Genomic DNA, 13,055 nt, shown 5'->3' with positions numbered 1-13,055 from the left:
AATATTAACAATTTTATATCAGTATAGAAAGTAGTTTTATCATTAATATTATCATTGGATTGGCTCATGTTTAATCATCATGTTAATTAAATATTTAACATAAATATAGTTGCTACAGTTAAAAAAACTTACTTGCGTCAAAGCTACTGTGGTACAAGTTTTGCGTCTAACGAGACGTCCCAATCGTGATTTACCTTTCACGATACAATAAGGTACTCCCATTTTACGACACAGAGCGGGTAAAAATAGAACAACCTGTAATAAAAGATAATACATCGATAAATTACAATACAGTAATTATTATACCACGCGTAAAATTACATTATCACTCAGTAGTACGTTTCATCGTTTCAATAAAAATGATTATATCAATCTTATCGTCAGGTGAAGAAATTCAAACATCATTGTGATAATGTATTTTATTACAGTTCTTATGACCCAAAAAATTTACCTCGATTGGATCCACATCATGAGCAATGACCACAAGCTGAGCTTTCTTCTGTTCAACAAGTGTGGTCACTGTATTTGTCCCACTCCGTACTACATTAGGTTTTTTAGTTGGCGTATCTTCTTTCTTTGCGACTTTCTGTTCAGCTTTGGCTTTTAATCTCATCTTCTTCATAGCGGCTGATTCAGGCCTATATTTTTCCAACATTTTAAACAGTTGTGTTGCTGTAACAGAACGCGATTAATCAATTTCTGAAAATTAAATTTCTACAGTTTAAAGTAATTATTTACTTTAGCAATGCTTCATAGGTCTCACTGAGCTTGAAATATGATGTCAAAGGCATCATTCTGATCAACTTTCCCCTATTAAATATATATAATATAAAATACAACATACCTGTTTGTTTATCTAATGTTTGTGTAAACTGACTGATTGGTGGTGGTACTTTTAATCTCTTTTGTAACACTGCTCTTTGCCTTTGAATACGAATGTATTTGGGCCATTTCACAAAACGGCTAAGATCACGAGCAGGTTGAATATCCTGTCCTACATATTAAATCCATTAAAATCAGCATAGTAGTCATACAATACATATTTGAAATATACATTTAAGGTATATTTTTACTTACCAATGCCAAAATTACGTGTACGCTTCTCAAATAGAGGATTGGTTTGCTTTTTGGGTTCAACCTTCTTGACTGCCAGTGGCGGAGCAGCCACCTTCTTTCCTACTTTCTTCTTAGGCTACATTATAAGAATATAAACATTTATTGTATATAAAGCTACTACAGATTTTTACTATTGTTATACAAACACAATACAAAATTTAGAAATGTGATTAACCTTATTCAAGTAAAACATTGCACATTATAATTGCATTATTAGAACTTATTTTCACTTATGCCAATAAATCTTGTTATTTACAATAAGTCAAAACTTCGATACGTGATTAAGTATAATGATCAAATATATAAAAAAGAAACATATTTATACAACCATACTACCCCAGAACATGCCAAATTCTAAACATCACAATTCACAGTACTGGAGCATCACTAATAGAAATATTACTTTTATTCGGCAAAGTATTGAATTTACCTTTTTCTGAACCATCGTGTTAGTAAAAAATCCGATGGATTCTTTATATCCCAACGGATGTAAAATTCAGTACTTCGCCCAGTAAAACGCGAAGTACGGCCGTTGAGAACGTAAAGAAAGATTCGTGCAACAGCGCCACCATTCAACGATAGCAGCGCCTTAGAATTTGTTTACAACAATAACAATTATTATACTATACACTACTGTATGTACACATATATGATATGTATGAATCACCATCGATGTGCATGGATGGATAAACTTTAATACATAGCATAGAATTATCATTTTTTTTCATATTTAAAAAAAATAAAACATAAGTAAGTACTTACAAAATGTAAAATCTTATACAGCACAGTTTGAAATATATATAATCAACATATCATTTTTTCTTAAACCTGCTATTTGAAACTTCTGCAAATTAGTTTCATGTATGAATCAGGTTTCATATATATACAACACTATAGTCACTGTAGTGTTCGAAGTGCGTACGCATGCGTAGATCCAACAGTGAATGTGGCTGACAGAAGGGGATCGCGCGTGCGACCTACGCGCCTCCGGTTTAGACTGTTTTCCGATGAGAGACGCGTAGCAAACGTCGTATCAGTGTTCATAACGTGCCAACGATCTGCTTACGATACGTTGCTGTCATGTACGCTGATGCTCGGTATTCGGAAAACTTTTATTTATTAGTGTGTTCGTGACAGTGAGTGACCAGGGTAGCTTGTGATCCACGGCTTATCGTGACATTTCCTTCCTACCGTCGATTCCGAGGAGCCTCAATTTTTCTCTCAAGGCATACTTTTAGAACTGTATTAGCTACAGGTATCTAACTACTCTAGATCGAATGGGATTACTTCTATTGTTTTCTTACACATTTTTACTAAACGTCTATTAACATATTTTATTTATTTTATCTTTTGTTACTGTCAGTAATATTCATGAATTGTAATCAGTGCTCGAATTGTATGTTTAAGTCGTTCTATAGCATTCTATTAATACTTACTGACAAAAACTTAATAAACATTTATTTTCTTGACATACAGTCGATTCAATCGACATTAAATCATAGCTTTGTAAGAACTTTTTCATTGAAAAGAATGCCAAGCATCAACCGGGAAAGTATGAATTTGTGTTAACTACTACTAATTGAACTACATTTAAGTTTTATTCTGTATATAAAACTTATTATTTGATAGTGGCACGTATACAAATATAGAATTATCAAATCATGTTCTAATTTCTACTATTCGAATCACAATGGAATTAAATATTATTGAACTGTTAATTAAATGTGATTTATTCAATTCGCACCTAACTCAAGTACAAGTGGAATAAAAATCGAAAAGTTATACATGTCACTACACTAGCCCCTTGAAAGGAATTTTCTGCTTACTCGATCCCAATTTATTTGTCTACAGATTAACAGTATCTTCACATTCCTTATTTTAGAAGTCCTTGCAGAGCTGTCGGTGTCTCTATGTAATAAATTCTTGTTGACTAAATTATTACCATAATACTTGCCGTCAACTGTAATCTCATTCCTAGATAACAATATATATTTTTTTAATCTTCCATTTCTTAGAAACGTTATAAAGATATAAGCTTGATATACAGCTGTGGCATTAGTTTTCTTTAAGGCATTTAGCCGGCAACATTTAATTACATGCTCGATAGGTACAATACGATCAGTCGACAATGACTATCAGAAAGATTTGCGGTATCGGTGCCGGATACGTGGGCGGACCAACGTGCGCCGTGATCGCCCTCAAATGCCCAGAAATTCAAGTTACTGTAGTGGACAAAAGCAAAGAGAGAATAGCCCAATGGAACTCGGAGAAGCTGCCGATCTATGAACCCGGCCTTGACGAGGTAGTACGGAAATGTCGCGGCAAAAACTTGTTCTTCTCTACGGACATAGAGACCGCGATCCAGGAAGCGGACCTAATCTTCATCTCGGTCAACACGCCGACGAAAACGTTCGGGAACGGTAAAGGGAGAGCGGCCGATTTGAAATACGTCGAGAACGCGGCCAGAATGATCGCGGAAATTGCGACCGGGGACAAAATCGTTGTGGAGAAAAGTACGGTGCCGGTCAGGGCTGCTCAGAGCATCATGAACATTCTACGTGCCAATCATAAGCCTGGTGTCTCGTATCAGGTAACATTTTCTGCGTACTTCTTCATTCACTTCGCAAACATTTGAACAAGATCGGGCGAAATTGCCATCGATCGGCTTCATTGTATAGGTAACGTTCGCTGAATTGCTTGCTATTCGCGTAATAAATGTCGAGTTCCAATGCTCGTATTCCAACAATTAAGGAGTCATAAAACATTTCATAAATAATTTTTTTAGACCAAATACGAATCAACAAACGTTAAAACTTCTAGCTACATAAACTTTCAGATTCTTCAGTCTTTTAAGTATTTCAATACGATACATTATATTGGCAAAAATTCATTCACCTGAAAACTCTACGAAAGATTTATCATCTCAGAGCACTAACACAACGATGAAATTAATAGCCAAATGATTTTTATTTTGATCAAGAATTGTATTGCGAACTCCTTTATTTCAGAAACGGTGTTTATTATATATAATTTATTATATATGTAATAAAATTTGTACTTCGAGTGTGTTATGAGTAAGATTTGATTTGGTAAAATTTGGTTTGACCAAATCTTAAATTTAATTCTCCTCTTAGAATTTCTTTTGTTTGTTTCTTTTACGATTCTCATTATACATTTAGAACAGACATGTAGAATAAAAAATGTATTTCATAATTAAGTTATGTTCGGGGGATAACACATCCGGATCTCAGGAATGGTGACTGACTTAGCCACGTGGCTCATCTCCGATCCGTTGTTGCGTATCACAGATAAAGATTGAGTTCGTAGATGTTATAGACCATTTATTGGAGTTAATATTGCAGCAAAATTGAAGCAAAGAAAATTTAGTACAGCCGCAATTTGCTTTCAACGAAGCATTAGACTACACACTTTGGAGCTATTTTTAGATATACCGGATACACCTTTTCTTGCATGTCGATTAACATTTTTTACTGACATAAAATCATTATTTATAATCATGTAATTCAGTTGTTTTTCTCTCATAATATTTTGATAAAAATCAGATTTATATACTTTTTTAGAGATATAATACTTTTTTATCGAATGATAAAAATTTATTGAGATAATTACTTAATTCTTTCCAATTATTTGAAATGCAAAAGTTTAATATATGCTCAGTGACAATTTCGAATTTTATTATTGAATTTACTGATAAAATATGCCAAGTCAATATCTTACAGAAATAGAATTTAATGTGATTTGAATTTTATTTTGCATTACACGAATGTAGAATAAGTTAATTAATTTGATCTTCCATTATGACGATAGGTAAACGTTTACTTTGATAGCTCTTCTATAATTGAGTGAAAAGTGTTATATGATTGCGTCCTGATTCTATGTTATCCACGCTGCCTACTTACACCTATTATTAACGCGCGTCCGAGACTCGAAATTGCCTACTTTATTACTTGTTGAATTTATTCCTGTCAGCCGAGATTATTCTCCGATTCTATTGATACGATTCTTATCTACCATTTGTCACAGCCTATTCGTTTTGTTCATGACCCGTTTTACTTCTCACAACTAACGAACCTTCTCATTATTTGCTTCACGACAACTGATATCATTGATGGGATTCTGCAAGAGGACACTAACAAGATTATCCTTTTCAGATCTTATCGAATCCAGAATTCTTGGCGGAGGGAACCGCTATCGAGGATCTAGTGAACGCAGATCGTGTTTTAATCGGAGGTGAGGACTCGTCGGAAGGGCAAGCAGCGATCGAGGAATTATGCAAGGTTTATGAGCACTGGATTCCGAGAAAAAATATTTTGACCACGAATACGTGGAGCTCGGAATTATCCAAGCTGGTAAAGAAATGAGGAAAAAAATTCATTCATTGGGGTAAACAACTTCACTGCTGTTTGCGGAACGTTAATGAAGGAGAATTAATTAATTTTGCCGAATGTGTACTGTGAATTCTTGCTATCGATAAGGAAAGGAAAGTTACGCTGTTTGTCAAATATTTAGGTAGTAACGTCACGTATTTCATTTTGAGTAACGTTTTGCAACCATTCGTGATAAAGTTCGTCTTCGGTCTAATATTTACTTTCGTTAATGAGCACGTACGAAATTACACAATTATTTGAATTGGTTGTTTTAGGCTGCCAATGCCTTTTTGGCACAACGTATATCGAGCATAAATTCATTGTCGGCGGTGTGCGAAGCTACTGGCGCGGACGTGTCCGATGTGGCGCGAGCAGTCGGCCTCGATTCTCGAATAGGATCGAAGTTCCTTCACGCATCGGTCGGTTTCGGTGGTTCCTGTTTTCAAAAGGACATTCTTAATTTGGTATATATTTGTGAATGTCTGAATCTACCTGAGGTTGCCGCCTATTGGCAACAGGTCATAGACATGAATGAATATCAAAAATCAAGGTTCTCGGTGAAAGTAATCGAGTCCCTGTTCAATACGGTCACGGACAAAAGGATTTCTATGCTGGGATTTGCCTTCAAGAAAAATACCGGTGACACGCGTGAGTCACCAGCCATTCATGTCGCTAAAACACTGCTTGACGAGGGTGCTGTGCTTCATATTTACGATCCTAAGGTAAACTTCTTTAATGAAACCATAATTATGCATTCTTCATTTATTCCAAGTATCTTGTAATGTTTTTAATGAAGGTTGAAGAGAATCAAATCATCGAGGACTTGACGCATCCAAATGTAACGAATAATCCTGAACATGTAAAAAGCAGAATCAGTATTTATAAGGATGCTTACAGTGCCACAAAAGGCACACACGCTATTGTCTTATGTACTGAGTGGGATGAATTTGTAGTATGTGAACGCAGATCGTGTTTTAATCGGAGGTGAGGACTCGTCGGAAGGGCAAGCAGCGATCGAGGAATTATGCAAGGTTTATGAGCACTGGATTCCGAGAAAAAATATTTTGACCACGAATACGTGGAGCTCGGAATTATCCAAGCTGGTAAAGAAATGAGGAAAAAAATTCATTCATTGGGGTAAACAACTTCACTGCTGTTTGCGGAACGTTAATGAAGGAGAATTAATTAATTTTGCCGAATGTGTACTGTGAATTCTTGCTATCGATAAGGAAAGGAAAGTTACGCTGTTTGTCAAATATTTAGGTAGTAACGTCACGTATTTCATTTTGAGTAACGTTTTGCAACCATTCGTGATAAAGTTCGTCTTCGGTCTAATATTTACTTTCGTTAATGAGCACGTACGAAATTACACAATTATTTGAATTGGTTGTTTTAGGCTGCCAATGCCTTTTTGGCACAACGTATATCGAGCATAAATTCATTGTCGGCGGTGTGCGAAGCTACTGGCGCGGACGTGTCCGATGTGGCGCGAGCAGTCGGCCTCGATTCTCGAATAGGATCGAAGTTCCTTCACGCATCGGTCGGTTTCGGTGGTTCCTGTTTTCAAAAGGACATTCTTAATTTGGTATATATTTGTGAATGTCTGAATCTACCTGAGGTTGCCGCCTATTGGCAACAGGTCATAGACATGAATGAATATCAAAAATCAAGGTTCTCGGTGAAAGTAATCGAGTCCCTGTTCAATACGGTCACGGACAAAAGGATTTCTATGCTGGGATTTGCCTTCAAGAAAAATACCGGTGACACGCGTGAGTCACCAGCCATTCATGTCGCTAAAACACTGCTTGACGAGGGTGCTGTGCTTCATATTTACGATCCTAAGGTAAACTTCTTTAATGAAACCATAATTATGCATTCTTCATTTATTCCAAGTATCTTGTAATGTTTTTAATGAAGGTTGAAGAGAATCAAATCATCGAGGACTTGACGCATCCAAATGTAACGAATAATCCTGAACATGTAAAAAGCAGAATCAGTATTTATAAGGATGCTTACAGTGCCACAAAAGGCACACACGCTATTGTCTTATGTACTGAGTGGGATGAATTTGTAGTAAGTAACAATTATAGTTATGGTAAATATTTTTAATATAATTTTATAATTATTGGACTTTTTACCCTTTTCCAGGAATTGGACTATAAACGGATTTACGTTAACATGATGAAACCAGCGTATATTTTCGATGGAAGGAAAATTTTAGATCATAGTAGGTTACAGAAGATCGGATTTGTTGTACAGACTATTGGTAAGAAAATTACGAGAACGGTACTTTCGAGAGCGTGGGGAAGTCAAACCCAAGTATAATTACAATTGAGCAGGCTGGAATAGGAAACAGAAAGCACTATAATTTCATAGACATTCTGATTATTTCATGATTTCTTTGGAAACGTTGTGACTGAAGGAGGTTTGTTAAATATGTTAAAGCATAATTTTGGTATAAGGAGTTTCTGCTTTCTCAATTTGACGAACCCCTATGTTAGCAAATAAAATTTTTATGTTAAATTTGATAAATGTAAAATGGATGTCCTGGTACCCGATTACTAACATGAGGATCAAAATGTAATTTCATAAAATTCGGAAAGTGTAACAAATTTTTTTTCTCGAAAATTTTCGCTATTTAATACAAATATTTGAAGCAAACACTTCTTTAACCAAAAATTTTTACAATAACGAACAATATCAAATGACTCAAACGTTTACGTGTGTAAGTTCCTTACATAGTTTGATATGTAGTGGAAGAATCTCTAATTATCATAATTATATAGTATTATTTGTATATGCGTTGTTATTACAACTTGACGATTGTGAGCATTTATGCGATCAGATAAGATTCCGTTTTGAACAACCAGGATCTACAATACTTTTTATTTTTGTGCAATTTTATATGTGTATATACATGCAAAAAATATTGAAATACGATGTATTTTAAAATAGTGCATTCCTAGAAGATGTACTGGCATACCTGCATTTGTTTTAAAAACAGATTAACAAGTTTTGTTAATCATGCATTGTCAAGGTTTTATTTTTTTACATTTTCAATGTATCTTCTTTCCATTTTAGGAAAACATTTTCCTATAATTGTTTAATCATAGATGTTGCGTAATTTATAAATAGTATTTTTACACATTTAAATAATTCGTTCCTAATGATTAAAATTCTTTTACAACATAGAGAAAGAGGATAATATTGTTTATATCTTTTTTAACAGTAACATTAGGAACGAATGAACGAAGTAAATAATATAATATCCACCTTATACATGGTATATTATATTGAAATATTCTTTACAATATACCATTTATAAAACAAGCTAGGGACTAAGTATAACACCTGCAATAATTTTACAAAAACTATTTTCATTGTATGTAATTACATGAATGAAATTGCTATGAATCATTAATTGTTCTTCATTTATTTCATAAAATGTGTCACTTTTAGTTTCCTAATTAGAATACTTAAGTTTTAAAAATAAATGTAGAATCTCTATATCTATGTATATTCGTCTAGCGAAATTCTTACCAATTTTTGCCAAGAATTTCAATACTTTAGATTCAAAATGAAACAGAATTAATGAAAGTATTTGGTATTATCAGTTTCCCATGCAGAAATTGTTATTTTATATGCAGTAAATGTATATATGATTTCTACATGAAATATAAATGTTAAATTACTGCTGTAAATTTTGAAATAAATTTAAAAATTATACTTGCAATTAAAATTTTAAATGGATTTCGATTTTTATAAAATTCTTTGATCTTGGATTTTCGTCGTCAAACGTAATCGGTAAACAAACCTATGATGCATATTAAAAAAATAAGAATATGGCTGGAAATATTGTGATTGGTAATTACGGTCCTGTCGTGGGAGAACGATGGCGCCGCTGTGCGAACTACTGACTACAGAAACATTGGCAGCAGCGGCGACGGTGACCGGGTGACGGCAGTAGCGGCGGCAGTAGCAATAGTATAAGTTGTTCCGCGTTTGCTGTGAAAATTCGCGAGCGGTCCGCGTGACAGTACATGGATTACGTGTATTTACGAGCCGGACGATGATGTCGGAGAACTGGTGCTGCGTGATTCACGCAAGATCGAGCCGTTCGCCTAAGTGCCAGTGAATCGTGTATCGTTTTGTACCACCGGTTCGCATTTTTCCTTGTCTCGGCGAAACTTCTCTTTCTGTTAGCCAACAGGGATAATAGGCCGGGCCTATCAGCACAGTAGGAAAATGGCGGCTCGCCTTGCGTGGCGTAGACGACAAGGGGTAACGAGGCTCCTCTTCGGGTAACGTGACAAAAGTACGAAAAGTAAGAGCAACCCTTCATCACCGTTGTCGGCCGTTTCACGTAAAAGTGCGAAAAGTGAAATAGTGCGTGGCGCCTGTTCGATCGTCCAGCGTGGTGAAACGGAAAGCGAGAAGAGTAATACGTATATCAGAGGAGGAACGCGCGTAAGAATAAGAGAGATAGGTACAGATATACAGAGAAGGAAAAAAGGAGGGACCTCGTTAGCGCGAATACCACGAGTTACGAGATGAGAGCGAGACGTGAGGAAGAGCGGCGGAAAAACAACACGGGATCCGAGTAACGAAGAAGAATCACTGTGCGTTCCGTTTGTGCACGCGTGTACGCTCGTATGAGAGCGAGCAACGATCAACGGTGACAAGTGTTCCGTCGACGGGGAACGTTCGCCTTAGCCCCACGTCGACAAGAAGATGATTATTATGGTCATTGAGATTACGTTGTGGCTACGTCGATCGCGATCCTCGTGCCGCCGTTTAATGTCGTCGCCATTGAGCTACGGCCGCTTCCGCGAAAATTAGTTTTTTCGCGAGGGAGCGAGTGGACGGCCGAGCGAGCGACGGCGAGACGACGGGGACGACGACGTCAAAACGACGAAAACCTGAGGGAAGATGAGAGGCGCGTGCGACGGCGGCATAGCGAGCTTTCTCGCTCTGGCGCTTTTCTGTTTATTCCACACGTCATGCCTTGTGGACGGTATGTATATGATGTTTTTCTATCGTCCGTCATACTTTTATTTTTCCTCGTTTATTCTTTTTCTTTCGTCTCCCATCCTTGGCCTCTTTCATTTTTGCTGCATATTTATAATGACATTACTAAGAGATAGATGGAATCGCGATCTCGTTATTCCTTCCGAAAAGCTTTGAACTTCGTTTTAAGCAAAAATATAAGACAATACAAATGATACCTACGTATGTGCTCTCTATTTTCCTTTTAATTCATTTCTCTCTTAGGTACATTTTTTTGCTTTTATCTTTCTTCCTGTTCACCTGTCATTTTATTCATTTCCGTACGATTGTTGTTCCCGCTTTTTTCCTTGTTCTTACAATATCCGAAGTCTGTAACAATGCATAAGCAGCGCAACATCGTAAACGCGTATACAATACGTGCACATATGTACGAGAAGGGTCGATTAATCTTATATATGTATATATATACAAAGTCTGTTGAGCACGCGGAAGGGTATGTTTAATCGGCGCAAGCTATATTCTATGTCTAGTACACAATTAATACATAAGACTTTTTTCGGTGCTGTTATGCCTGTGCTATTGTTCCTCTGCCTGTTTCATTTAGACAAATATATATGTTCATTCATAACAATATTAAAATACTTAAATTAAATTCAATAAAATATTCATGTGAAATAAAGCTTTTGTAACTTAAGTGTTATTATTCTAGTGAACTGAAGAGTATCTTCATAAAAATGAAACATTTTTTTGCAGAGTATTATCAGTACTCTGACTGTGATTCTTTTAAAATTTGTTTCATCGTGGATAACTGGAGTCCATGTTCTCTTATTCTCGTTACTTGCATCTACAGAGGTATTAATTTCGTCAACCTCAATTACATAGTCATAACCCATTACGTGATTTTATCAGCGCGCGGAGGCCTATTTACGTAGCTGATAATTGTTGGTCTACCTTAAACGCATTGCTTGAAATAATTAGAGGATTATTTGCGCGAATGACTTTATTGCTCGGGCAAAACATGTACAGGTAATACCGTGACATCTAAGCAGTAATTAATTACACATAAACGTTGCGTGCATTCTGTCACCGGAATGTAACAGCGATATTAAGTAATTTGCGAGGGAAGCATGTTACTAAAGTTTACATCGAACGCCGACGTTGTTTGAGGATCAATTTAGCGTTGTTAACTTTTCGCAAACAGTATATCGCGTGTTCGTATACATAACTTGAGCAAATTGTACCGCAATATGATATTTTAATGCAGTACACCCGCTTTGAAGGTTGTCAACATACATACTGTACATGTTATGTTCAATGCTGATTTTCGAGTGTCTATTTTGGATATTTGGCTGTGTTTTCATTGCTTTTCGTTTCGCGATTCATTAATTGATTTCATCATTATAATACATGTGTATAAATCAATATTTACAAGCACAACGTTGAAATCAAATAAAAATGATTATAGAATGAAATCCGAGATCTATTGATGGACAAATATTTAAAAACATTAGCTAAGTATGTATAAGTGAATTTTATTCTCGACGTATTTTTATAATCGACGTTTACGTTCTATGACAATCGATACGTAGTTTCGAGATAAAATGTTTCATCGAATTGTAATGTCACGAAAAATCACTGATAAATGATATCTTATGATTTCGAAATCCACAATCGTCTTTGGACGATACGTAATCACACACGTAAACGTATGCATTTGAATGCAAATGATTGATTTTTCAGCGTCGAATCACCTCATGCCACGAGAGCCTATTTATGCTCCGCTTCTTATTATTACAAACACATGCTTAGCTGGATCGCGGCCTCTTATCTCCGTACCGCCTCGATAGTTAATTAAGATACTTTACGATCATCTTATTCTGTTTTTGCCTCTTTCCTGTTGCCTTCGCCTTCAATACAACTTTCGCCTCAAGGAAAATGCTGTTGCCTGAGATGAAGAAGAATATTTCACGATTCTTTGTTTCATGATCATATTTACTCGCTGGATAAGCGAGCAATTTCCATTTAATATTCTCTGATCCTGTTCTTGATTGTCGGACGCTATAGCGGTAGATCTTTTGAAATTTGTTCAGGAATAATCTTCCTCAGCATTGGTAATAGCAACGGTTGATAATAATTGATAGATTCTGTTAAATCTATTAGGCCGACTAACATGTGAGTTCTTACACAGAATTTTGTTAGTTTTACATGTTTTTAAATACAGAGTCAAGTTTATTTTACATTCCGATTTGTCAAAGAATTGCTTTTTTAGTTTCATGTACATATCTTTAACTCGTAAATGTGTTTCATCGAACTTCTGGTTATTCTGTAATGATTAATAATTGATTCGCACGTAAATCTTTCGAATTTTTCAGGATCGACTATATGACTGCAACAGTCGATGAAACTAGTATATTGTTATTTCGTGGATGATTAAGATTATTAGTGGCCGCTGAATAGAAATAAAACGACCGTAGGTCAGAAAAAAGGCTGCTGGCATCGTGGCAACGACCCTAACGCGATATTAGTGACGAGCAGTCCATGGAC

The 13,055-nt window shown here is 35.8% G+C and overlaps 3 protein-coding genes across 8 annotated transcripts in view; 2 read left to right on the top strand and 1 right to left on the bottom strand.

Moving 5' to 3' along the window:
* Positions 1-12: 12 nt before the first annotated feature.
* On the bottom strand, positions 13-1,673 carry RpL7A (ribosomal protein L7A). Its single transcript, XM_018037214.2, has 5 exons — positions 1,547-1,673; positions 1,078-1,192; positions 845-994; positions 452-672; positions 13-255 (listed from the first exon to the last, which is right to left on the bottom strand). The coding sequence occupies exons 1-5, from the start codon at positions 1,559-1,561 to the stop codon at positions 52-54; spliced, it is 705 nt and encodes a 234-aa protein (XP_017892703.1). The 5' UTR covers positions 1,562-1,673; the 3' UTR covers positions 13-51.
* Positions 1,674-2,049: 376 nt separating this feature from the next.
* On the top strand, positions 2,050-8,540 carry sgl (UDP-glucose 6-dehydrogenase sgl). Of its 2 annotated transcripts, XM_026819784.1 has the most exons (7): positions 2,051-2,371; positions 3,224-3,706; positions 5,289-5,349; positions 6,471-6,607; positions 6,901-7,347; positions 7,422-7,577; positions 7,653-8,540. In XM_026819784.1, exons 2-7 carry the CDS (start codon positions 3,245-3,247, stop codon positions 7,827-7,829), a joined length of 1,440 nt encoding a protein of 479 aa, XP_026675585.1. In that variant the 5' UTR covers positions 2,051-2,371; positions 3,224-3,244; the 3' UTR covers positions 7,830-8,540. The 2 variants fall into 2 exon arrangements, with proteins under 2 accessions (XP_026675586.1, XP_026675585.1); XM_026819785.1 differs by lacking the exons at positions 6,471-6,607; positions 6,901-7,347; positions 7,422-7,577 and adding exons at positions 5,780-6,226; positions 6,301-6,456 and having other exon boundaries at positions 2,050-2,371; positions 5,289-5,486.
* Positions 8,541-9,449: 909 nt separating this feature from the next.
* babo (TGF-beta receptor type-1 babo) overlaps positions 9,450-13,055 on the top strand; it is a 37,090-nt gene continuing 33,484 nt past the window's right edge. For 2 of the 5 annotated variants that reach the window (XM_026819776.1, XM_018037229.2), the window contains exon 1: positions 9,450-10,518. In XM_026819776.1, the coding sequence (XP_026675577.1) occupies positions 10,434-10,518 (85 nt within the window). In that variant the 5' untranslated portion in view covers positions 9,450-10,433. The remainder of the gene's footprint in view (positions 10,519-13,055) is intronic. The other 3 variants (XM_018037230.2, XM_026819777.1, XM_018037231.2) reach the window with 2 other exon arrangements.

This window comes from Ceratina calcarata, unplaced genomic scaffold (assembly GCF_001652005.2).
Source record: "Ceratina calcarata isolate Rehan_Ccalc_2016 unplaced genomic scaffold, ASM165200v1 scaffold162, whole genome shotgun sequence".
Taxonomy (NCBI): domain Eukaryota; kingdom Metazoa; phylum Arthropoda; class Insecta; order Hymenoptera; family Apidae; genus Ceratina; species Ceratina calcarata.
The sequence above is the reverse complement of the archived record's forward strand: the minus strand, read 5'-3'. Positions and strand labels throughout refer to the sequence as shown.